Genomic DNA, 26,902 nt, shown 5'->3' on the forward strand with positions numbered 1-26,902 from the left:
TAGCCGGCTGCCACTTTTCAGTCCGGTAATCACGTTCGAGAACTGATTGTCCCACACCGTAGCTCCGTGTTGACTTAGGACTCAAGTGTTTGAACTGTCTGTTCTGCACATTCCGCCGTACATCTGGTTTGAGAAGATCCATGTGGGACTCAGGTTCCTGTTCAGAAACAGCATCACTGGAGTCTGATTAGTGGTTGCATGTACTGCATTACGATAGGCAAGGAGGAAGTTGTCTATCTTGTGTTGCAGTGGTCGATTTTCGCTGTCCATTGCCTTGATGGCTTTCTTGAACACCTGCACAAATCTTTCTGCCAAGCCACTTGTAGATGGATGGTAAGGGGCAGATGCAAAGTACTTGATTCCATTGTTCTTCACAAAACTTTGGAATTCTTCGGAGATAAATTGTCGTCCATTGTCTGTGCAGATTCACTGTGGTGTGCCATTCCTGGCGAACACGGCCCTCAGCACTGTGATGGTCTTTTCCGATGTGGTTGTCTTCATTTTGATGACCTCTGGCCATATGGAATGTGCATCAATGGTGATTAAAAAGAATAAACCCATGAATGGTCCAGTAAAGTCGATGTGCACTCATTGCCATGGTGATGAGAGCCACTCCCATGGACGGAGAGGGGCTTGTGGTGGTGTGTTCTGGATCTTTTGACATCCAGAGCAGTTCTTGGTCAAGTCCTCAATCTGTTTATTGATTCCTGGCTGCTACACGTAGGCACGGGCAAGACTTTTCATCATCATGGTACCCAGGTGCCACTCATGCAGTTCCTCCAGCACTCTGGTGCGTAGCTTGGGAGGAATCACAACTCGTGAACCACACATTAGTGTTCCCTGACATACTGACAGCTGCTCCTTCCTCGCTGAGAAGACTGGAAACAGTGTGTTACCACGTGCTGGCCTTCCCTTTACCGTGATGTCATACACATAGGGTCATTGTGTGTTTCTCTTTCAATGAGGCTGTTCATCACTGGTAATTGTTCAACTATTGTTGTGTGAAAGACCTCTGCTAAATCTGTTTGTGTAGTTACCTCTGAAGTCGGAGGTGGTAAACGTGACAAACCATCTGTGTTGCTTGGTCCCCTTGTGTTCAATGTCATACCTGTGATGTCCTAAGAAAAGAGACCATCGCTGCAGCCTCTGTGCTGTCATCACTGGAACGCCTTTCCTTGGGTTGAAGATTGACACATTAGAGAGGCTGATGGTCAGTCAACAGATAGTGACTGAATTTCTTGACTCCCCACATGAGGCTTAGTGGCAATCTTTGCGTAGTTGTGTTCAGCTGAAGTTAGACTTCTTGAGGCAAAGGCTGTTGGTCTTTCTGAGCCATCTTGTGTGATAACACAGCTCCTATCCTTTGGGGTGAGGCATTACAAGCCAGTCGGATTGGTAAGCGGGGGACTCAAAATGTGCGTGCGCCCCTTCTGAAGTTATGAGTCTCTTAGTTTCTTGAAACGCTTTCTGACTACTCAGTCCACTTCCATTGTGTCCTTGTCTGTAATAATGCATTTAATGGATGTAGGACTGTGGATAAGTTAGGCAAGAACTTGTGGTAATAGTTCAGTAGTCCAAGATGTGCTCTCAGCTGAGACACACTTTCAGGTGGTGGTGCCTTAAGCACCATCTCTATCTTGTTTTGAGACATGTGTAAGCCATGCTTGCTGATCCCATGCCCACAGTATGAGATTTCCTTTTAGAAAAACTCACAGTTCTGTCGATTAGCTGTGAGCCTATATTCTCGTAACTCAATGAGCACTTGTTCAAGGTTAGAAAGATGTTCGTCGTCAACTTTGCCGGTGACAATGATGTCATTCAGGTAACACTGAGTCCCTGGAATCCCCTGCAGGACCTGGTCTGTTGCCCTTTTCCAGATTGCAGGAGCTGATGCTATCCCAAGCACCAACCTGGTGAAGTCCTTTGTGTGTATTTATTGTCAGGTATTTCTTGGCTGCATCATCGATTTCCATTTGGAGATAAGCCTGGGCCGAATTGATTTTTGTGAAATTTTCCCCTCCTGACGGAGAAGCAAAGATGTCCTCAATATGAGCTAGAGGATACTGTACTGTGCGGAGAACTGGGTTAACAATCACTTTAAAGTCTCCACATATGTGCACCTTGCTTGGTTTTCCTGTTTGTGCTGGAGGTTTTCTCCATCACTGGAATAGGTGTGGTCCATTCACTCCAATCCACCTTGGACAGGACCCCAGTCTGCTCCAGATTTTTTCAGCTCAGCCTGTACTGTAGGATGCATTGCGTAAGGCACTGGCCTGGCTTTGTGAAATTTTGGACATGCATTTTTCTGCATTCTTTGTCTTTAAGTCACCAGTCCTCAGGGTCATGTAACATGTTCCCACAACGGTAACATTTCTTTCCTTCATTTCTGTTCAGTGACATTTTATTTGTAGCATATTCCAAAGATTTTTATTGTATATCTGAAGCACCCCGTGCTGCTATTTCCAATGATATTGCAATGTTCCAGGCTTTCTCTAAGTTAAGGTCTTTTTCACACAGGAGCTTCTTCTGTGTGGTTTCACAGTGCAAGCCAGACACTAACCTGTCCCTCAATGCATCAGATAGACCTGCTCCAAATTGACAGTGTTCTGATAATTTGCACAATTCAGCACAATACAGTCAGCCTTACTTATCTGTGGGGGAATTGGTTCCGGGAACCCCCATGGATACCAAAAAACGCGGATGCTCAAGTCCCTTATTTAACCTGTCCCATTGCTGTGGTCTTTAGGACCCAGCAGAACCCCGGACTTTATTTAACCTGTATCAGTACCTTAGGACCTGGCGCAGCTCTAAATCCTCAGTGTTTCTGTTCACGAAAATAATCACAATCACGATTGAAAATAAGGTGGAAGTAATAAAGCAATCAGAAAGAGGTGAAACTCGCGCATCGGTCATTGGAAATGCATACGCTACAGTCGGTCAACGATTGGAACAATTTTAATGGAGCATGTGAAAGGCTCTGTCCCGATGAAAGTTACAATTATTACTAAGCAATGCAGTGATTTAATTATTGAAATACATATGTTTCTTAAGTTTTATATGCATAGAAAGGTAAAATATATACTATATACTAAGAAAAACGTTTTGACTAACTGACGCTAAATAATACCGGATGTACCTGTTCCGACTTCAAATCCGACTTAAAGATGCACTCAGGAATGGTACTTGTTCATAACCCGGGGACTGCCTGTACTTTTAAATCATCTCTAGATTACTTATAATACCAAATACAATGTAAATACTATGTAAGTAGTTGCTATACTATATTGTTTAGGGAATGATGACAAGATAAAATAGTCTGTACATGCTCAAACAATTGAGTGCTGGAGAGAGAACTTCCGGGTTTTCCTGATCTACGGTTGGTTGAATCCGCGCATGCGGAACCCACAGATAAGGAGGGCCAACTGTATTCAGAAATGCTTTCATTTTTGCTCTGATTCTGTTTGTGAAATTTAAATCGTTCAGCAATGACCAGTGGTTTGGGGTTTAAATGCTGTTGGGAGAGTGCCTACTATTTGCTTGAATGTTTTGTCAGCTGGGGTTTCAGGGGTTAACAAGCTCCATAGCAGCCCGTATGTTTTTGCTCCCATAACACGCAGTAAGATGCTGGATTTCTTTTCATCAGTAATACCGTTAGCGTCACAATATAATTCCACTCTTTCAATGTAAGTTACCCATTTTTCAATACCACTATCAAATGCTGTAATGGTTCCAATCATTGCCATCTTTGTTATGTTAATTTAGTCCTTTGCTTCTTGCAGGGAACTGTACATTTTATTCTGATCTTTGTTTCTTCCTTCTCTAGGTTCAGGAGCTGATTGTCAATAAGGATCCCACACTCCTTGACAACTTCTTAGACGTGAGTAATTTCGTTCTTCCCAGAAATCAGAGAATTTTCCAATGGTATTGTTTGAACATCAGTGCTCTCTCATGATGGGAGAGAAATGGGAATGGGGTTTGCAGTTCGGTTATGAATATTTAGGCCAGGTGTTGGTGTTGAAGGGTGGCGGGCTGGAGATGTGTCTCCCTTGGGCAAGGTGTAGCACTGCTTAGCTCCCCCGGGATCAGGGTCCCCATGTGAAGCCGTGGGAGCAGGTGTATGAGCCAAGTCACAAGTCCTGGTTGTGTGACCACTGATGCCAGGCAGACAATCTCTGAAGAGTTTGGTAATGGTTAGGGTCATGTGTCTTTTAAAGACACTGGAAGAAAGCAATGGTTTTGAGCTAGTGTTTAGAAATGTCAAGGGAGTCTGCATCCCTTATAGTTTTAGGTATTGAGTTCCACAGTTCCAGGAGTGTAGTTCAAAAAAGCTGACCTGCCAATTATCTTTTGAGGGCGATTGTTTAAATTTAAGAAGGCCCAAGAACTCAAGCAGGATTATAAAACAGAAGGATTCTGTTGTATGTATTCCAGTCCCAGACCATTGAGAGCGTTGAGAACTTTAAAATTAATTCTAAAAGATACAGGAAGCCAATACAGCATAGCTAGGATGGGAGTGGTTTTAGTTAAAAGTCTAGCAGTGGTGTTTGGAATGAGTTGAATCTTGTTAATGGATTACTTTGGGAGGCCAATAAAAAGTACATTTCAGTAATCTAGTCTATTCGATATAAAGGTATGAATTAGTTTTTCAGCAACATTGTGTGATAGAAATACGAGTACCTTTTCAATATTTCTTAAATGTAAAAATGCTGCTCTGGTCACTTTCTTTATGTGGGATTTTAAAATTCAGATTTGAATCAAGGATAAGACCCAATATTTCTGTTGCTTCTGTTGCCCGGGACAACTTTCAAACTCTCGCCCTGTCCTGGTGAGTTGCTGTAATGTATATCCACAGCATAAGATTCAAAAAGGCAGCTCACTGCCACCTTCTCAAGCAACTAGGGATGAACATTTAAATGCTAATAGCCTGCGTAGCCCACATCTCTTCACTTATTACAAAATAAGTGACCACTCAGCTCAGTCAGAGTCCATTAGTATCTGTAATGTTAGGTGGAATCACATTTTGTATCCACAACTAAGTTGCTCTTGTTCCAAAAGTGCTATAAAGTTGGTTTAACTTCTCATTTGGAAGACGACAGTACTAGTGCAGTGAAGTATCAGCCTAGGCTTAATGTTCCAGTCTCTGAAGCAGGGGTTGAACTCAGAACCTGAGTGCAAAACCACACCTTGTGAATATTTCACAGTCCACTCAGTGCCCACTAATCAAGGTTTTCAAGGTAATCAAATTAATTGGGACATGTCAGGACCAGTACGTTTTGGCCCAGTTAAGCGGCTGCCCCTATTAGCCCCAGTTTCATGGAAATTAAAGACAAACTATTGTTTATCTGAGTAGCATTTTACATATTTAAACAAAATATTTAAACATATCTTACATATTTATACAAAATACACAACAAATTAGAACACTGCCAATGGTAATACAGTACTATAAAACTGTATTAGTACCTAATAGTTATTGACAGATGAATTAATCTGCCGTGTTCTTTTGAATGACTAAATAAACAAAATCAGCACAGATACTTAGTGTAGATAATCAGCTACCTTCATACAATGCTATCAACAATTGCGTCCTCCAAATCTTCGTTTTCCTTGTAACATTCAAGATTATTGTCGATACTTTCATTAATTCCTAACTTGTTGAACTAGTGAAATTGTTCCATTTTCACTTTTGGCTGACTCTGCCATTTCTATGCCTGAATACTTGAAAGCACAATGAATTAACCAGTTTTGAATTACTTTACTGCTCATTTCTTGTCCAATGTCAGTGACAAAAATCGATGCCTTTTGAACACAAACACATGCAACTGACACTATTTAAAGCTCATTGCTCTAAGTATGATGTAGTGTCTAATGGCCGTGCAAGTGCACGTGACTGGCACTAGTCAGAAACTGTTCGGCACGGTGTTCTGCCTCAATTCAGTGGCATAGCAGGGAATCCCGGCTATTTCCTTGATTTAGTTTTAATGTCATTTGGCCCGGTACATGTTGAATGACATTTAAACTGGACTTGAATTTGAGAACACTTGACAATGAATCTAGTACATTGGTGGTGTGATTGCTTATTGCTGTAATGCTAGTAACTAACAAATCAATTTAATTGTTTTTAGGAAATGATTGCATTTCAGTCAGATAAGTGGATTGATGTTCGTAAATTTGTGATTGGATTCATGGAAGAGGCATGGTTAGTACATCTTCTGGTATTTTAAAACTCTTCTTTCCACTTTTAAAGCTCACTTCATTCCTGACTCTGTCTCCACCCTTTCTTCACCCCCCCCCACCCCAGTAAGCGTGACAATGAGCTGCTGCCAAAACTAATTGCCAATCTCAACATGCTGCTAAAGGATGAGAACGTCAATGTGGTGAAGAAGGTCATTTTGACCATGACACAGCTGTACAAGGTGGCACTGCAGGTAAGAAATACATGCGTCATCGTGTCTCAGTCTTTGTGTGTCAGCCACGGAAAGCTTCAGTATTGAGACCTGCTCTTCTGTTAAATCAGTAGCAGGAATGTGACTGACTAAAACTGAAACACATGGAAGCTGCAATTAGGAAATATAAAAGTCTTTTATTCATACAGCAGAAAAATGAGGGGTTGAGGCGGGGGGGGGGGGAAGAGAGAGAGAGAGAGAGAGAGAGAGAGAGAGAGAGAGAGAGAGAAATAGTATGAGAATGAATCCTACTCACCCAACTTATATTTTAGACCACAAGACATAGCAGCAAATTAGGCCATTTGGCCCATCATGTGTGCTCAGCCATTCAATCATGGCTGATCCTTTTTCCCCTCCTCAACCCCATGCCCTGGCCTTCTCCCTGTAACCTTCGATGCTATGTCCAATCAAGAACATCAGTCTCTGCCTTAAGTACACCCAACAACCTGGCCTCTGCAGCTGCTTGTGGTAACAAATTCCACAAGTTCACCATCCTCTGGCTAAAGAAATTTCTTTGCGTCTGTTTCTGTTTTAAATGAACGCCCCTCGATCCTGAGGAAATCCCTCATCATGGGAAACCAGAGCCATCAAATGTTCCTCCTTTCATTCCCACAATCATTCTTGTGAACTGCTTGTGGACCCTCTTCTTAGATGAGGAGCCCAAAACTTCCACACTACTCATGGTGAGGCTTCAACAGTGCCTTATAAAGCCTCAGCGTCACATCCCTGCTCTTGTATTCTAGACCTCTTAAAATGGAAATGAATGCTAACATTGCATTTGCCTTCCTCACTACCGACTCAACTTGCAAGTTAACCTTCAGGGTGATCTGCACAAGGACTCTCAAGTCCCTTTTCATCTCAGATTTTTGAATATTCTCCCCATTTAGAAAATAGTCTGCACATTTATTTCTACCGAAGTGCATGACCATGTATTTTCTAACATTGTATTTCATTTGCCACTTTCTTATCCATTCTCCTCTAAGTCTTTCTGCAGCCTACCTGTTTCCTCAACACTACCTGCCCCTCTACCAATCTTCATATCATCTGCAGACTTGGCAACAAAACCACGTACTCCAGCATCTAAATAATTGATATACCGCATAAGAAGAAGCTGTACCAACACCGACCCGTGTGGAACACCACTAGTCACTGGCAGCCAACCAGAAAAGGATCATTTTATTTCCACTCACTGCCTACTGCTAATCAGCCAATACTCTAACCATGCTAGTAACTTTCCTGTGAAACCATGAGTTTGAGCTTGGTAAGCAGCCTCACATTGGGCACTATGTCAAAGGTCTTCTGTAATCTCCTCAAAGAATTCCAACAGTTTCATCAAGCAAGATTTTCCCTAAAGGAAGCTGTGCCGACTTAGTTCTATCTTGTCCTGTGTCACCAAGTATTCCATAACCTCATCCTTAACAATTGACTCTAGCTTGCTTCATATTTCACCTTTTCCCTTCTAATGATTCTTTTAGTTTCTCTCTGCAGGTTTTCAAAAGCTTCACAATCTTCTATCTTCCCACTAATTTTTGCTTTGTTGTATGCCCTCTCTTTTTATTTTACATTAGCTTTGACTTCCCTTGTCAGCCATGGTTGTTCTGTTTTTCCATTTGAGTATTTCTTCTTTTCTGTATTACATCTGTCCTGCACCATCCTCATTTTTCCTAGAAACTCATGCCATTGCTGCTCTGCTGCCATCCCTGCCAGTAGCTCCTTCCAATTTACTTCGGCCAATTCCTCTCTCATACCACTGTAATTTTCTTTATTACACTGAAATACTGCTATGTCATACTTTACTTTCTGCTTATTAAAGTTCGAATTACTTTCTGCATGGAGGTCAGTGACCAGTGGTGTGCCTCAGGGATCTATCTTTGGGATCCCTACTTTTCGTGATTTTTACAGCGGGACATTGATAGGATGTAAGACTGGGCTTAGAAGTGGCAGATGGAGTTCAAACCAGGTAAGTGTGAGATGGTTTATTTTGGTAGGTCAAATATCATGGCAGAATATAGCATTATTGGTAAGACTACAGGCAGTGTGGAGGATCAGAGGGATCTTGGGGTCGCAGTCCATTGGACACTCAGAACTGCTGCACAGGTTGACTCTGTGGTTAAGAAGGCATACGGTGCATTGGCCTTTATCAATCATGGGATTGAATTTAAGAGCCGAGAGGTAATGTTGCAGCTATATAGGACCCTGCTCAGACCCCACTTGGAGCACTGTGCTCAGTTCTGATCGCCTCACTACAGGAAGGATGTGGAAATCACAGAAAGGGTGCAGAGGAGATTTACAAGGATGTTGCCTGGATTGGGGAGCATGCCTTATGAGAATAAGTTGAGTGAATTTGGCGTTTTCTCCTTGGAGCGACGGAGGATGAGAGGTGACCTGATAGAGGTGTACAAGATGATGAGAGGCATTGATCATGTGGATAGTCAGAGGCTTTTTCCCAGGGCTGAAATGGCTAGCACGAGAGGGCATAATTTTAAGGTGCTTGGAAGCAGGTACAGAGGAGATGTCAGGTAAGTTTTTTATGCAGAGAGTGGTGAGTGTGTGGAATGGGCTGCCGGTGGTGGAGGCGGAAACGATAGGGTCTTTTAAGAGACTCCTGGATAGGTACACGGAGCTCAGAAAAATAGAGGGCTCTGGGTAGTCCTAGGTAATTTATAAGTTAAGGACATGTTTGGCACAGCTTGTGGGCTGAAGGGCCTGTATTGTGCTATACGTTTTCTATGTTTCAAATTGAACTCATTTCTTTTCTTCTTTCTTATTTTTTTTTCTTTTCTACTCTTTTTTAATTCTTTATCTTTTTTTTTTTTTTGTTAAATTTTAGTTGATCTCCTAATAGGCTCAATGACAAACTGCTTTAAAAAGCCAGCTTGTAGGCATTCAAGTAACTCACTCTCTTGAGATCCATTACCAACCTGATTTTCCCAATCGACCTGCATGTTCAAATCTCCCAAGACTATCATAACATTGCCCTTTTGATGAGCCTTTTCTACTTCCTGTTGTAATCTGTGGTCCATGCTGCAGTTACTGTTGGAGGCCATCAGCATCCTCTTACCCTCGCAGTTTTTTTAACTCAACCCACAAGGATTCAACTTCTTCTGATGCTATGTCACATCTTTCCACTGATTTGATGCCATTCTTTACCAGCAGAGCCATGCTACCCCCTCTGCCGATCTTTCTGTCCCTCCTATGCAACGTGTAACCTTGGACGAAGTAATTATGCTACTTCTGTACAAAGATACCAATAAACTATTAACTACAGTGTCTGAGGAGACTGAAGAAAGCCTGGATTTTGCACATCTGTACTTAAGTAATTGTACAGATCCTCAGTAGACAGCAACTTAACAAGCTATATCTCTGCTTGGTACAGAAACTGCACTGCAGAAAGACTCTACAACTTGTAGTCAAATCTGCCCAATACATCACTGGCACCAGCCTCCCCACCATCAAAGACAAAAAGAGAAAGGTGCCAGAAAAGGGCCAGTAAGTTTCCCACCCACCCAGCTTGTTGACTGTTTGTCCAACGGGGAGGAGGCTAGGATTAACAGACTCAAAACCAGTTACTTTCCCCAAGTAGAAAGGCTGAGCAACACCTTCACTCACTACTTCACCACGACTTTATTATTTCCCATCAGTCACCTTATGTATAGCCTAGTGTCACTTTATGGGCATACAGGTAATCTAACATGTAATTGTATTTACTGTGTTTATTAATTATTATTGTTGTGTTCTTTATCTTTGTGCATCGGATCCAGAGTAACAATAACAATTAATTTGTTCTTGTTACACTTGTGTACAGGAAATGACATTAAACAATCTTGAATCTTGAATTGCTATAGTTACCTACATTAATATTTTGATTATAGTCAGGTAAATTTACAGAATGACATGTTTACATTGGTAGCACATCTTGATTCGCAGAAGCCCTTTGTTGCAAAAGCGCCCAAAGTATACCCCTTTTGTTACAGCATCGAGGGATGGCTCCATGAATATACAACTAACAACAAGGTTAAGTGACAAAACAAATCTGTTCTGGACTGTGCATTAAGTGGCAGGATACACCTTTAACAATGCGATAACAACAGGAAAAATTAATCTGGGACGTCTTTACTGTGTGCATTTTCTCCGGGTGCTCAGGTTTCCTCCCACATTCCAAAGATGTATGGATGTATGGGCTTATAGGTTAATTGGTCAATTAGGTATAGTTGTGCAGCTCCAGCTCATTGGGCTGGAAGAACCTGTACCTGTGCTGTGTCTTTAAATAAATAAAAGTGTCTTCCCCCAGGTAATTTCAATGAGACAGAATCAGAATGTCCCATACCAAATGATTGCTTTCGGTAGCTACAAGGTATCAGTTGGAAGTTGAACTGTGTCAGGTATTATTTCCTGAAGACAGTTACTCATTTTAATTAATCCATAAATTCACAATATGGATTAATCCACAAGTTCCATAATCTACAGGTTTGTGAGTACCATGGTAGTATAGCGATTAGTGCAGTGTTTTTACAGTTTGTACATGGAGTGTGTGGATTTTGTCCAGGTACTTTAGTTTCCTTTCACAGTCCAAAGATGTACAAGTTAGTAGGTTTGTAAATGATTGCATGATTAGGCAAAGGTTAATTCAGATGACACAGATGGAAAGGCTGGAAAAGCTATTATCTCTAAATAAAATAAAACTAAATAATAATTATGCTATCTATAAATGCATTAACTCCAGAATGATTCCTAGTAGTGTTCTTTTGCATAGCAAAAAAAGTCTGTCTGAGAGTGTAAATAATTAGTTACTGTTGTTGAAGGAAGGATATCAGCTAGCAGGTGCAAATGTATGTAATATTAGATGTAGAGGTCTGAAAAATTTATTAGCAAATTCAATAATAACTTTCAAATTTGTATAAGTACTTAAATGAGTGAAACTTTGTGGAGTTCAGGGGAAGGAAAAGAAGTGCAGACTACTTGGATATCTCACCCAAGTGCCAGCAAAGACAAAATGCATTGAAGAGCTTGCTCCTACATTGGAAAATCTTGGCTCAGGCACATATCAGGGTATTTACTTTTTCTTCAGGTTACTTTGAATTCCGTCCAGCATGTTTTATTTTCTAATTCTTTCAGCTTTACTTGTTCTTTCTTCCCTTTCGTTTTGTGCTTTTGTCATTCTCTGAATTTGCTAAATTAGAAAAAGTGATATTTGCAGATGTGGGAGCAAGGGAGTGTCAGAGAGCAAAGAGCTAGCACAGGTGTGATGGACAATGGTTATCCTTATTTATTTTGTGGAGCATCATTGAGAGTCGGCACCAAAATTCAAGTTTATTTGTCACGTGTACATCGAAATATTCAGTGAAATGTGTCTTTTGCGTTGAAAGCCAACACACACAAGGATGTGCTGGGGGCACCCTACAAGTATTGCCACACATTCCTGTGCCAACAGAGCATGCTCACAATGCTCGGAAGAACACAACAAGCAACAGCAAAACTAGCCCCATTCCTCCCTCCCATTTACACAGTCCTTTAACCCCACCGGAACAGCCTCTAGTCTCTAACGGACTTGGACTTGGGCCTATAGAAACTGGGCTTTGACCTAAACCAAAAAGGAAAGAATTCCTAAGAGGCTGAAAGTATAGAAGTGGGGTTCAAATCTAGAGTCGTCTTCTTCGGCTATCCATCAATTTTCGATGATGACTGAGGCCTGGGCAAGGTTGTATGGAAGACCAGCATTTGCCCATGCTGCAAGTCTCCCCTCTCCATGCCACCAATGTTGTCCAAGGGAAGGGCATTAAGGCCTATACAGCTTGTCATTGCAGAGCAATCTGTGGTTAAGTGCCTTGCTAAAGGATACAACGTGCTGCCTCAGCTGAGGCTCGAACTAGCGACCTTCAGATCACTAGACTGACGCCGTAACCGCTTGGCCACACGCTACAAAATCTAGAGTAGTAAAAATGCCAAGTGCTTTTGAGTGGTGTGGAGGAGGGTAGCAAAGGAAGTGGTGAGCCTGAGATGAATTTGAACTGGAGTTTAATAACCCAAATGGGATGGCTGCCTTGGTTCATTCTGGAATTGTGTCTAGACATTTTGCCCTCTGGATTGGAAAGAAAAAGGTCAAGAGAGAACGTGGCAAAAAGTAGCGCAGTTGGCTTGAGATTGACGTGGTTCATTGCTCTTTCCCCTTATTTCTTAATCACAAAAAGTTGCAAAGCTTGCAGGAAATCATCTAGCATCTATGTTCGATAGCAAGATCATGCATTTTGCCTTCCACCAGTGTGCCTGCTGCTTTTGTTATACTGATAGAGCGATTATGCAGTTATTGCTTGAAACCACTTCAGTGTTCCTATGGCAATTTTTGCGATGCTGGCCTCTTGTGCTTCTCTGATTCTTCAAAATATGTACCATTGGTGGTCACTTGCACTCTCAGGTGCTGAGCTTTTCAATTCTTCTGCTCAAATTTTTCTGTCCCTCTGTCCCACTCCTTCTCAGCACTTTTTGCCCAATGTTTTGGTCACCTGCTCTTTTCTTTCTGGCAGACTTCATTCCCTTTATTAGCATGTTAATCCCTAGAGTGTAGAAGAATGAGAGAAGATTTGATGGAGGTATACCAAATATTGAGGGGCATAGAAAGGGTAAATACAAGCAGGCCTTTTCCACTGAGTTTGAGTGAGACGAGAGCTAGAGATCATGGGTGAAGGGTGAAAGCTGAAATGTTTAAAGAGAACATGAGGGAGAACTTTATTCGGAGGGTGGTGTGTGTGTGGAATGAGCTGCCAGTGGAAGTGGTTTGATTTCAACATTTAGTAGAAATTTGGATAGCTACGTGGACAGGAGGGGAATGGATGCTATGGTCCAGGCGCAGATTGATAGGGCTAGGCCAGGGGTCAGCAACCTTTACCACTGAAAGAGCCACTTGGACCCATTTCCCACAGAAAAGAAAACACTGGGAGCCGCAAAACCCGTTTGACATTTAAAATGAAATAACACTGCATACAACGTTTTGTTTTGCCTTTATGCTATGTATAAACAAACTATAATGTATTGCATTTATGAAATTGATGAACTCCTGCAGAGAAAACGAAATTACATTTCTGCATGCAACAAAAACATTTTGAACTCCGAAAAAAAGACGTTGGGTTGAAGGTTACTTTTAAGTAAAATACTCTACGTCTATTTGAGTCCTTCTTGTATTTATGAAAAACGCCAAACTTAAATTTGCCGCCAGCAGCAAACCAAAAATAACATCAGCCAGCTGTCAACCTGAAAAATAAAAGGACTTTTTCACTGAACAATGAAAACATATGAACATACGTAAAATAATAGGCAATTAAAATATTTATCATACTTGGTCAGGTTGACTCACACCTGACAATGCAGTCGTATTCTGTAGGGATGGATCGATGCTTAGGGGAGTGACCGGGAAGGATAATGTGTTTTTTTCCTCTCTGAACTCACAGAAGCGTTTCCCAAACGATGTTTGCATTGCGATGATTGCAGAATGTAAATACTCCGAATTTATCATGTCGTGACCTTGTTTGAACTCTCTCAAATTGGGGAAGTGAGACAATGTGCCTTTCTGTAAATCTCTGGCAAGCACTGTCAACTTGCGCTCGAATGCCAAAACATCCTCCAACATGTGCAGGGCTGTACGTCCTTACCCCTGAAGAGCTGTGTTCAGCGTGTTCAGGTGCGCTGTCATGTCTACCATGAAGTGTAGCTTTTCCAGCCACTCTGGCTGTTCCAGCTCAGGAAAGGTGAGCCCTTTGCTGCCCAGGAAAGTTTTCACTTCTTCCAGACACGTGACAAAGCGTTTCAGCACCTCCCCTCTGGACAGCCAGCGATAAAAACACGTTGTAGCGGTGTGCTACACGCAGTCAGTAAACTGCAGTCAAAGATAGCTTTATTCGAACTAAACAGCCTTGCTTTTAAGCCTCCCTCAATCCGCCCCCCCATGGGCGCTGATGCTGCAAAAGACACGTACTCACAAACCCCCGTAGGCTATCTCCCTTAGCCTGAACGCTGGCTAATTGTGAGCCGGTTCGGATGTGTCAGGAAATGGGTCGCCACAACGTCTTATTTAGATTGTACAAGATCACCATAATCTTCAAATTTAGAATTACATTTCAAAAACTAACAAACTAACATAAAATACATTTTAATTAAATACTGACCAATTATTTCCCAAAGCAACAGGGAGCCGCAGCACAGACGTAAAAGAGCCACATGTGGCTCCGGAGCCGCGGGTTGCCAACCCCCGGGCTAGGCAGATTGATAGTTTGCCATGCCTAGATGGGCTGAAGGTGCTGTTTTGATGCTGTGGTGTTGAATGACTGGCTCTGACTGTTGAATTCCAAATGCCTTTGTATCTGTGCTCCCTTATCATGTTAATAGTGTAAGTTATGTTCAGAGCATTGACTACATATTATAAGTGCCTTGTGTTTTATTTGCCAAGAATATTTTAAACACCTTCTTTGTTTTAATCAGTGGATAGTAAAGTCAAAAATCATCAGTGAAATGGAGGAGGCATGCTGGGATATGGTTAGCGCCATGAAAGATGACATCGTCATGATGCTGGATTCTGATAATGATGGAATCCGGACTCACGCCATCAAGTTCATTGAGAGTTTGATCATCACCCTGTCACCTCGCACACCTGATTCTGATGTTCCCCGACGGCAGGAGAATGACATTAGTCTGGATCGCATTGTGAAAGACCACCCTTTCATTAAAGCATGTGGGTATCTGAAGAGCAATTTGCTACCTGTTGTCGAGTGGTAAGGATAAAACTGGATTATGACTTTTCTGCAGCTCTGAACTGTTCCCTCATCAAGCCTCTGCTTTGTGTCAATTTGTTAGCTTGACAGAATCTGAATCTCACTGGCATATGTCATGAAATTTGTTGTTTTGCAGCAGCTGTTCATTGCAATATATAATAAAAATTCCAAATTATAGCAAGTAGTATACATCTTAGGTAAGTATGTGTGTGTGTATATAAATAATTGGAGATTCCACATTAGTCCTGTGCTAAAATTTTTGACCTGCTCCCCAGAGTTGTCTCACATTGACTCTCATTCTCACCCTGACTTTCTTCTGTATTCCTGCTCTCTAAAGGCGAGGGAGATGGTGGAGCGCTGGTAGCAGCACATGGAGAGAGTTACAAATTTAATTGTAACAGAGTCATCCAACTGAACTCCACTTCAGTTTTTCTGCATCTTTACAGTCTTTATTATTTAGAGGTACAACGTGCTTTAGGGCATTCCAGCCCTTCAAGCTGTGCCACCCAGCAACCCCTGACAACCCCAATTTAACTCTAACCTAATCACGGGACGTTTTATAAAGATTATTTAACCTACCAGGTATGCCCTTGGATTGTGTGAAGAAACAGCAGTACCTGGAGAAAAGCTATGCATTCTAAGGGGAGAGCGTGCAAAAACTAGAGGACACTGGGACTGAAGTCCAAACTCTGACATCCCGAACTGTAATAGCATCCTACTCACTGCTGTGTTGCCATGTTGCCCTTTATAAAGCCGTCTCTTTATAAAGTTGCTTGTAAGTCTTCTTCCACCTTCTTCCAAGGGAATAGCTTCATGGTAACATGGACTGAAGCTATTTAGCTCATTGAGTTTGTTCTGGTTTTCAGAACAAGCTTGTATGAAACAATTTTCAGCTTTCCCCCCTTTTATCAATTACCTTAAATCTGTGCCCATCTGCAGGATTACCCTGATACTGGTGTTTGTGTCCAAGGAGGCACATGAACTGTGACAAATTATTTCCCTGGAGGGCAGAGAAGGAAGTCTGGGTGGAAAAAACAAAAACATTGAAGCAATTAGTTGAAATCTTAATATTAATTGTACTGGTGCTTTTACCATTGGACTTGAGCCTTGCAAATTCATATTTTTCACTTGCATGTTTGTAATATAAGCATTTATTGACTGATCAATCTACTAAAGTTCAAAGTAAATTCATTGTCAATGTTCTTGTATATATTAAATACAGTGTCTATAAAAAGTATTCACCCCCCCAAAGTTTTCATTTTTATTGTTTTGCAACATTGAATCACAGTGGATTTAATTTGGCTTTTTTGACACTGATCAACAGAAAAAGACTCTTTCATGTTAAAGTGAAAACAGATCTCTACAAAGTGATCTAAATTAATTACAAATGAAGTTGGCTCCTCTGGTTCAGGAGCCTGATGGTTGAGGGGTAATAAGTGCTCTTGAACCTGATGGTGTAGGCCTGAGGCTCCTGTACCACCTCCCTGATGACAGCAATGAGAAGGGAGCACGGCCTGGATGGTGGGGGTCCTTGACGATGGATGATTCCTTCCTGTGATAGTGTTCTGTGTTAATGTGCTCAGTGGTGAGGGAGGGCTTTACTAGGAATGTGGTCACATGGATTGCTTATTATCTTCTTTTTCCAGGTGCACTTCAGGAAGAGGGGAAAATGGCACTGGATCACCTCCTGAAATTTATGGTTCACCCTGCCATCTCCAGTATCAACCTTACAGCTGCCCTGGGTTCTTTGGCAACCATTGCCAGGCAACGACCAATGTACATGTCTGAAGTGATCCAAGCATACGAGACTCTTCATGGTGAGGATGTGAGAAAAAAGATGGTTCCTTTCATGATGTTTCTGATGAGTCATTCTTGCACAAGTCAGCTCACGGTGACTTGTGAACACAGTGTGCAGTTTATCCAGAGGCTGGTGAATCTGTGGAATTCATTACCACAGACGGCTGTGGAGGCCAAGTCATTGAGTATACTTAAGGCGAAAGTTGAAAGGTTTTTGGTTAGTCTGGGTGTCAAAGGTTACATGGAGAAGTCAGCAGTACAATGATGAAAGGAATAATAAATCAACCATGATGGACAAACTTGATGGGCTGAATGACCTAATTCTGCTCTTGTGTTTATGGTTTTATGGCCTTGTGGCCTCTGGTTGTGTCAGGGTTCTTTTTCCTTCATATCTGAAACTGTTAACAACATGGAACTGGACAAACAGCTGTGATGGGACAGCGAGCAGTCGGATGGCCAGATGAACTGATCAAAACCAAAATAAGAATAACTGCAGATGTTCGATATTCAAAAAACAGAAAATTTTGGAAATACTCAGCAGATCAGTTAGTGTTTATAGAGGGAAGAACAGAGTTTAATGATTTTGGTCAATGTTGGTTGAAGGATTCTTCTCCAAGATATCAGAGATCGGCCCTGCTACAATTCAAAGTTATCCTGTAATACCCTTTATAGTTCAGCTGTAAGGGCCTAGTTCTGCAAAGAGCAGATTATCTAAGAATAGGATTCCTTCAGTAGCATTCTCCAATTCTACATTGGAGAGGGTCCTGGGAAGGTTCATGAGAATGATCCCAGTAATGAAAGGTTAATGTATGACGAGTGTTTGGCTCTGGGCCTGTACAAGCTAAAGTTTAGAAGAATAAGGGGGAGTTCTAATTGAAACCTATCAAATATTGAAAGGCCTAGACAGAGTGGATATACAGAGGGGGTATCTCACAGCCTCAGAATAGGACATCCCTTTAAAACAATGAGAAGGAATTTCTTTAGCCAGGTGGTGGTAAATATGTGGAATACATTGCCACAGATGGTTATGGAGACATTTGAGGCCACTGCTGCCACTGTCTTGAGTGTCCATGACCCCCAGCACTCTCTTAGAGGATTACTGAGTCACATGTGATAATATAAGAATTAAAAGAAGCATGGTCCATGACCCCCTAACTCTCACTGGACCATTCAGTAAGACATCAGCTTATTTATTTTTACAACCTCAGTGTCACTCGTGGTTCTTAAAACTCCAAGCATCAAGTAGTCTCTGTTTTGAGAGACTATACTTGGTAATTGAGCACTCTTGTGAGTAAAGAATTCACAAAATTCACCACCATGATGTTCAACATGTAACAGGATGTTGGGGAGGATTTGGTACAACAGTACAAGATGTTGGTGAGACTGCACTTGGAGTACTGTGTGCTGTTCTGGTCACCTAACCAGAAAGATGGCATTAAGTTGGAATGAGTACAGAAAGGATTGACAAGCATATTACTGAGATTGGAGGACTTGAGATACAAAGAGAGAATGATGGGCTGGGACTGTTTTCCTTGGAGCTTTGGAAGGTTGAGGCTTGAGGTTTATAAAATCATGGGGCAGTTACGGGAAATGATCTTTTTCCAGGGAGGGGGAGTTGAAAAGGGAAACCAGAGGAAATAAGATGTAAGGTGAAAATTTATAGGGAACCTGAGGGGCAAGTTTTTCCCCACACGGGGTGGTACATTAATGGAATGAGCTGCTAGAGGAATTGGTAGTGGCAGTTACAATTACTATGTATAAATACATTTGGATAGGAAAGATTTAGAGGGATATGGGCCAAGTGCAGGAAAATAGGATTAGCTCAGGTATACAACGAAGTTGGTATGGATGAGCCTCTTTCTGCGGTGTATAACTGGCACTCTGCCAGCTTGTGTTCAGTAAGTTTTGCTGAATTTGCTGTGGTTACTCAACTTACTTAGTTTGATTTGCCCTAGCTACTGGTGACTGGCACATCTCCACTGCTAGCTTCAGTGCCATTTCTTTATGATTCAAGCCTGTTCCTTCCCAGCCTACTAGGTTTGATGAGCCTAGCTAATTGTGGGGCTTGTGTGATAGCTGCTCTCCTGGAGTTGTGAGGGAGGAATTTGTGCTGTGCAGGTGTCACATCTTTCACACCTGATTTCTGGTTCCAGCCAATCTGCCGCCAACACTGGCGAAGTCGCAGGTCAGCAGTGTACGAAAGAACTTGAAGCTGCACTTATTGAGTGTCCTTAAGCACCCATCCTCCGTTGAATTCCATGCACAAATCACTACACTTCTGCTGGACCTCGGCACACAGCAGCAGGAGATCGCTCGCAACATGCCCAACCTGAAAGATATGCGGAAACGTCACCGCGAGGAGACTGAGCAGGGCCTCAAGAAAATCAAAATGGGTAAGAGGGCTGTCATCCAAATTCATGAACTCTCTATGATTGTGTTCTGCCTGGGGAAGAGGTTGAGGTAGTAAACTGTGATTCAAAAACAATTCGTGATTCAGAGAATCTGCGTTTAGTGTGACAGTTGCTTCATAAATGCTGCTTTAGGTCTGCTTTCTGTTAAATCCTTGAGCGACGTTCTTACATTGAAATATTTCTAACCTTGAATTCTTTGAAATTGTCTATTTCATCTTGGTATTTTTTTTACCTTTTTAATCAGTTTTTATGGAGAAGGATTTCTTTTGTGAAACCGTTTCATTTAATGAATTGCACCAATTATTCAAACTGGTGATTGAATTCAGTAAAGTATGAGAATGCATTTGAAGAGGAACAAAGTGAGTGTGTGTCCAAGAATTCATTCCTTTATTAGCCAAGGTGTAGAATATACCTCCTCCTTCCTTCCTCTTCTCCCATGGCCCACTATCTTCTCCTATCAGATTCCTTCTCCAGCCCTTTATCTTTTCCACCCACCTTGTCCTTCTCACCTCTCCACCTTTTTATTCTGGCGTCTTTCCCCTTTCCTTTTACCAGTCTTGATGAAGGACCTCGGTTCACAATGTTAACTGTTTTATTCATTTTCATAGCTGCTGTCTGACTTGAGTTCAAGCATTTTGTGTGTGTTTCTCTGCAGAACCTCTTGTGTTTATAAAAGCAAGTAGCTAAGTTAAGATTGCTGTAATGCTATTTAGACCACGGCTAGGATTAGTTTCTGTAGAACAGAAGAGACTAAAAGGAAATCTGAATTCAAAGTTGAGGAGCCAAAATAAATTTTGTTTTAAGAATGGTCAAAGAGGCATAGTTTTAAAGTAATTGATGTTGTTGAGATAAAAACAAATTTTTTCAGAGAGTGTGGGTCTGGAAGTCACAACTTGAAGGTCGATAGAGGTAGAATACTCCATATTGACGTATGCTTGAGCACTGATAGTCAGGACTGGTGAATGTAATGTTGAAAGATGAAAATCTGGTAAAGACAAAATGTGCTGCATAGCCCTAGAACAGGGGTCAGCAACCTTTACCACTGAAAGAGCCACTTGGACCTGTTTCCCACAGAAAAGAAAACACTGGGAGCCGCAAAACCTGTTTGACATTTAAAATGAAATAACACTGCATACAACGTTTTGTTTTGCCTTTATGCTATGTATAAACAAACTATAATGTGTTGCATTTATGAAATTGATGAACTCCTGCAGAGAAAACGAAATTACATTTCTGCATGCAACAAAAACATTTTGAACTCCGAAAAAAAGACGTTGGGTTGAAGGTTACTTTTAAGTAAAATACTCTACGTCTATTTGAGTCCTTCTTGTATTTATGAAAAACGCCAAACTTAAATTTGCCGCCAGCAGCAAACCAAAAATAACGTCAGCCAGCTGTCAACCTGAAAAATAAAAGGACTATTTCACTGAACAATGAAAACATATGAATATACAAAATAATAGGCAATTAAAATATTTATCATACTTGTTCATGTTGACTCACACCTGACAATGCAGTCGTATTCAGTAGGGATGGATCGATGCTTAGGGGAGTGACCGGGAAGGATAATGTGTTTTTTTCCTCTCTGAACTCACAGAAGCGTTTCCCAAACAATGTTTGCATTGCGATGATTGCAGAATGTAAATACTCCGAATTTATCATGTCGTGACCTTGTTTGAACTCTCTCAAATTGGGGAAGTGAGAAAATGTGCCTTTCTGTAAATCTCTGGCAAGCAACGTCAACTTGCGCTCGAATGCCAAAACATCCTCCAACATGTGCAGGGCTGTACGTCCTTTCCCCTGAAGAGCTGTGTTCAGCGTGTTCAGGTGCGCTGTCATGTCTACCATGAAGTGTAGCTTTTCCAGCCACTCTGGCTGTTCCAGCTCAGGAAAGGTGAGCCCTTTGCTGCCCAGGAAAGTTTTCACTTCTTCCAGACACGCGACAAAGCGTTTCAGCACCTCCCCTCTGGACAGCCAGCGATAAAAACACGTTGTAGCGGTTGCTACACGCAGTCAGTAAAATGCAGTCAAAGATAGCTTTATTCGAACTAAACAGCCTTGCTTTTAAGCCTCCCTCAACCATGGGCGCGGATGCTGCAAAAGACACGTACTCACAAACCCCCGTAGGCTATCTCCCTTAGCCTGAACGCTGGCTAATTGTGAGCCGGTTTGGATGTGTCAGGAAATGGGTCGCCACAACGTCTTATTTAGATTGTACAAGATCACCATAATCTTCAAATTTAGATTTACATTTCAAAAACTAACAAACTAACATAAAATACATTTTAATTAAATACTGACCATGTAGCGGTGTGCTACACGCAGCGCTAAAATTACGACATGGAGTCGGTAACTGCAGTCGAAGGAAAAAACTTTATTCGAAATCTTCAGCCTCACATTTAAGCCTCCCTCAACCTGCCCCCCATGGCGCAGAGGCTCCAAAGCTCTGTGCTCGCAAACCCCCGTAGGCTATCTAATTGTGAGTCGGTTCGGATGTGCCAGGAAAAGGGTCGCCACAACCAATTATTTCCCAAAGCAACAGGGAGCCGCAGCACAGACGTAAAAGAGCCACATGTGGCTCCGGAGCCGCGGGTTGCCAACCCCCGCCCTAGAACAATTGAATGCGGAACAGCATGGCACAGGGTCGGCCATTCTGCCCATGATGTGCCAATTGTGATAGAGTCATAGAGGAGTACAGCATAGAAACAGGCCCTTCAACCCATCTAGTCCATGCCGAAACCACTCACTGCCTACTCCATCGACCTGCACCAGAACCACAGCACTCCAAACCCCTACTATCCATGTACCTATCCAAACCTCTTAAACGTTGAAATCGAGCTCGCATGCACCACGTACTGTCAGCTCACTCCATACTCTCACAGCCCTCTGAGTGAAGAAGTTACTCTGGATGCTGCTGTCTTGTGACAGCGCTCCATGTAGATGTCATTTATCAGCCTAACAGCCCCAAGATCCACCAAGCTGCCTGCTTCCACTACTGACCATCATGACCCTCTCTGCCCTACATGTCACCTTTAAACACTTCCCACTCTCACCCTACATACTCAACACACATCCTCTGGTGATTGCCATTTCTACCCAGGAAAAAGATTCTGTCTATCCTATCTATTCCTCTCATCTTTTTCAAAACTTCTATCAGATCTCCCCACAGCCTCCATTCTAGCAAGTACAACCCAAGTTTTTCCAACCTTTGTAGCTCATTTGCTGTAATCCAGGTAGTAGCTTGGTGAGCCTCTTTTACACTCTCTACACAGTCTCAGCATCCTCCCAATAATGGGGTGACCAGAAATGCACACAATACTCGAAGTGTGGTCTCATTAAGGTTTATGTAGCTGCAGTGTGACTTCAGAATCAGGTTTAATATCAGTGGCACATGTAGTGAAATTTGTTGTTTTGTGGCAGCACTGCTTTGCAATACTCAATAATAAAATCTATATACATACATACATCCATTCAGAAATCTGATGGTGGAGGGGAAGAAGCTTTTTCCTGAAGTAAGTGTGTGCGTGCGTGCACGTACGTACCTGTACCTCTCTTCAGGACCCTGTACTACCCCCTTGATGGTAGTAATGTGAAGATGGCATGTCCTGGGTGATGGGGGTCCTTGATGATCGATGTTTCCTTTTTGAGGCACTGTCTTCTGAAGGTGTCTTTGATGTTAGGGGGTCCAGTGCCCATAATGGAGATGGCTGAATTCACAACTTTCTGCAGCTTTTTCCGGTCCTGTGCAGTGACTCCTTCATAGCAGACAGTAAGGCAACCAGCTAGAATGCTGTCCATGGTACATCTGTAGAAGTTTGCGAGTGTCTTTGGGTGTTTGGTGATATACCAATTCCCCTCAAGCTCCTAATGAAATTTGGCTGCTGTCGCAACTTCCTTGCTCTTATACGCAACACCTCCTATTTTGCACTTTTTCTGTGATTTCTTGTATGTGACACAAATGGGATGGATTAAAAGGGCAGCGGTTTACTGAGAGTTGAGCAGAACTATCCATCATGTGCAGTGTTACCCAGGGGCAGCTAACAATATATTTTCCATCTGAAAGTAGTTCTGTAGTTTTCAAAAATACATACATGGTGGCAGGAGCTTCAGTAGTTTTGTAGCCTGGAGGAGGAAGCTGTTTCCTGTCCTAACAGTTCTTGTCTTAATGCTACAGTACCGGCTACCTGATGGTAGGGTGTCAAGGAGATTGTTGGACATTGACTAACGCTCTTGGGTAGAAGTTGATCACAGCTTGTTTTGTGTTCTTAGTCTGAGCAGAAAGTTGGTAATTTATTTATAATTAGGTCTGATATGAATTTTAAAACCTTGGAGAACTCATTCTGTATCTAGATCACCAACTGCATTATTAAAATATACTTCACAGACTCTGTATCCCAATGATTTTGGCAGGCAGATAATCAGCGGAGAGGTTGGGAATTTGCTGAGGCCATCACAGAAAGGGAAAAAGATGTTTAATAATGTCATGAAGTTAATCGGAGCACTTATCTAGAGGATCACTGGTTAAGACATACTTCTGTTTTTTTTCTGGGACATTGTGGAATTTAGTTCAAGTGATGTCGAGCAAGAATCTGAAATTGATGTCTCAGTAATTGAAATTGGGGGGAAATGCATATATTGAACAGCTGAAATAAAAGCAGGAAAATGTTGGTTGGTGAATTAATTGGGCACTGTTAAATTACTCTTAGTGTGCGGGTGAGTGCTAGAATCTGGCTGGGGGGGGGTTACATTACTGTCTGGTATGGAGTGCATAGCATTGGAAAAATGTACAGAGAGTTGTAAGCAGCACACACAAAATGCTGGAGGAACTCAGCAGGCCAGGCAGCATCTATGGGGGAAGAAAAGCAGAGTCAGTGTTTTGGGCTGAGACTCTTCAGCAGTTGTAACCTCAGCCAACAACTTCGATGAGGGCATCTTCAAAAGGCAATGCCTCAAGAAGAAGGCATCCATCATCAAGGATCCCTTTCACCCAGGACATGCCCTTTTCTCATTGCTACCATCAGGGAGGAGGTACAGGAGCTTGAAGACACACTCAATGTTTAAGGAATAGCTTCACCATGAGATTCTTTTTTTTTTGAAAACTTTTTATTGCATTTTTAAGTAATACAGAATGAAATATGAAAAAAAAAGATATGTATATAACCCTTCCCACCTCCCCTTAACCCCTCCCCCCTAACTACCCTATAGAAAAAAAAGAGAAAGAAAGAGAAAAAAAAAGAAAGAAAGAAAGAGTGCCTGGTTGTTGGTAGATCTCCACATGCTCCATGGAGCTCCATGGTCTTGCTCTAAAATTCAACCTTTTTGGACAAATTTAAGACTTTTACTGGAACAAATTACAGGAACACAACTTCCTCATAATCCAATACTACTCTTACTAGGTGATATTGAAGGGATAAAACCGAAACTCAAACTAAATAAACACCATGAGATTCTTAAACCTGATTCTAATTCTGCTGGGAACATGGAGAACAAAATGGGTTGGCTGAAAGTTAGTATTAATGGAAGTGAGCTCTTGTTGATTGGCAAGGTGGGCTGAAGGGCCTTTTTCTGTGCAATGTTACTCTGAAAGTAGAAAAAGTTTCAGGATTCCTTCAAGGATTACTATGGGGAGAAACGCGTGGAAAATAGAAGTAGTTCATGTTTGGGATTGTCAAATGAGTTTGGTTTCCACAGATGCTGCTCTGGGATTTCTTATTTGATTTCACTGCACCTTTCATTGTGGTGCCCGAGGAAGTGCTGAGCAGCCACTCTGTTCCTTGGTCTTGCCTGTAAACCTGACATTTCAAAAGCCTAGACACCCCAGTGGAGTATATTGCTGCTTTCTATAATGTGGCAGCAAGGGAGGGACTCACTGAGTCAAAGTTGATGCATAGCTACCCTTTGTTTGCCCCAGCTTCACAAGAATTTGTGCACATTGTAAGTGGTAATTCTGTTCCTGACAGAACCTTTAGGAGAAGATGATGAAGACAAAGATCTTGAGCAAGCGTCAGTTTCCTCTGTTAAACCGTCGTCATCCCAGAACACACAGTCTGCCATTGATGTCACGGCACAGTTTCTCATGCCTCTACTCTCGCCAGAGAATGTGGCGAATTTGGTGAGTGCAAAGTTACCAAAGATCCTCTCCTCCGTGGACTCTGTCTGTACTTCTAATTGCCTCAGTAAAGACACCAGGATAATCAGCTTCTCGAGGCATTCTCTCTCCTGCACTCTCCCATTGGGCAGAAGGTGCAAAAACCTTAAAGCACATATTGAGAATGTGCTCAAGCTCAAGGATAGCTACCCCACTGTTATCAGAGTCTCGTATGATAAAATTGACTTTGAGTAGTTGTATTTCAAGGCTTTATTGGGGATAAAGGCAATGTGGAATGTATAGGATATGTCTATCAATTCCTGTGACAAAATATGGTAGCCATGTTAGCATAGCAGTTAGAGTGATACTATTACAACTAAAGTTCAATTCTGACATTTTCTGCAAAGAGTCTGCACTATGCACTCCCCGTGACCACGTGGGTTTTCCCCAGGCACTTCAGTTTCCTGCCACAATCCAAAGATGTACCGGTTAGTGGGTTAATTGGTCATTGTAAATTGTCCCGTGATTTGTCTAGAATTATATTGGGGGGAGGGGGGCTGTGCAGTGTGGCTAAAAAGACCAGAGGGGCCTATTTTGCGCTGAACCTCATAAATAAATAATGTTTAGGATTTTTCAGGTATGATACCAAGTACAGTAGATACCTTTGTGGTGTGTGGGACCCGTAGTGAACCCCTTGCTTTTTGTTTCAGGTTCTGATCAGCATGGTTTATTTACCTGATGTGATGCCAGCCTCTTTCCAGGCTACCTATACTCCTGTGGAGTCAGCAGGAACAGATGCACAGATTAAACATTTAGCCCGACTCATGGCCACACAGATGACATCGGCAGGCCTTGGACCAGGTAACGAGAAAGTTCTTGGACTTTCCATGGATTTTGTTAGCACAAGACCAGTATTCATTCATTGCTTTGTGCTCACGTTTTTATTTAGATGAGGTTGCTGTAAATATTGCCAGCAGTAATTGATACATTAAATTGAGAACATAAGAAATAGAATCATGAGAGAGGCACCAAGTCCCTTGAGCTTGTTTTTCAGTGAGGTCACAATCTTTTACCTCTGCAGTGTTTCTGTACCGATCTCAAATTCCTTGATAGCCTTAACATCATAAGATGTAGAAGCAGAATTAGGCCATTTGGCCTGTCATGTCTTCTCCAGCATAAAATCATGACTGATTTGTTATTCCTGTCAACCTCATTCTCCTGCCTTCTCCCCACAACCTTTGATGCCCCAACTAATCAAGAATTTATCAACCTCCACTTTAAGTATACCCAATAACTTGGCCTTCACAGCTGCCTGTGACAATGAATTCCACAGATTCACCACCCTCTGGCTTAAGAAATTCCTCATTGTTTATCTAAAGGGATATCCTTTTCTGATGTTGT

The 26,902-nt window shown here is 42.0% G+C and overlaps 1 protein-coding gene across 3 annotated transcripts in view; it reads left to right on the forward strand.

Annotated features, from left to right (window-relative positions):
* sympk (symplekin) overlaps positions 1 to 26,902 on the forward strand; it is a 117,063-nt gene that overhangs the window by 15,745 nt on the left and 74,416 nt on the right. For all 3 annotated transcript variants that reach the window (XM_059951382.1, XM_059951380.1, XM_059951381.1), the window contains exons 3-10: positions 3,824 to 3,877; positions 6,126 to 6,199; positions 6,302 to 6,428; positions 14,916 to 15,165; positions 16,852 to 17,022; positions 19,156 to 19,395; positions 25,374 to 25,525; positions 26,212 to 26,362. In XM_059951382.1, the coding sequence (XP_059807365.1) occupies positions 3,824 to 3,877; positions 6,126 to 6,199; positions 6,302 to 6,428; positions 14,916 to 15,165; positions 16,852 to 17,022; positions 19,156 to 19,395; positions 25,374 to 25,525; positions 26,212 to 26,362 (1,219 nt within the window). The remainder of the gene's footprint in view (positions 1 to 3,823; positions 3,878 to 6,125; positions 6,200 to 6,301; positions 6,429 to 14,915; positions 15,166 to 16,851; positions 17,023 to 19,155; positions 19,396 to 25,373; positions 25,526 to 26,211; positions 26,363 to 26,902) is intronic.

Source organism: Hypanus sabinus, chromosome 26 (assembly GCF_030144855.1).
Source record: "Hypanus sabinus isolate sHypSab1 chromosome 26, sHypSab1.hap1, whole genome shotgun sequence".
Classification (NCBI taxonomy): Eukaryota; Metazoa; Chordata; class Chondrichthyes; order Myliobatiformes; family Dasyatidae; genus Hypanus; species Hypanus sabinus.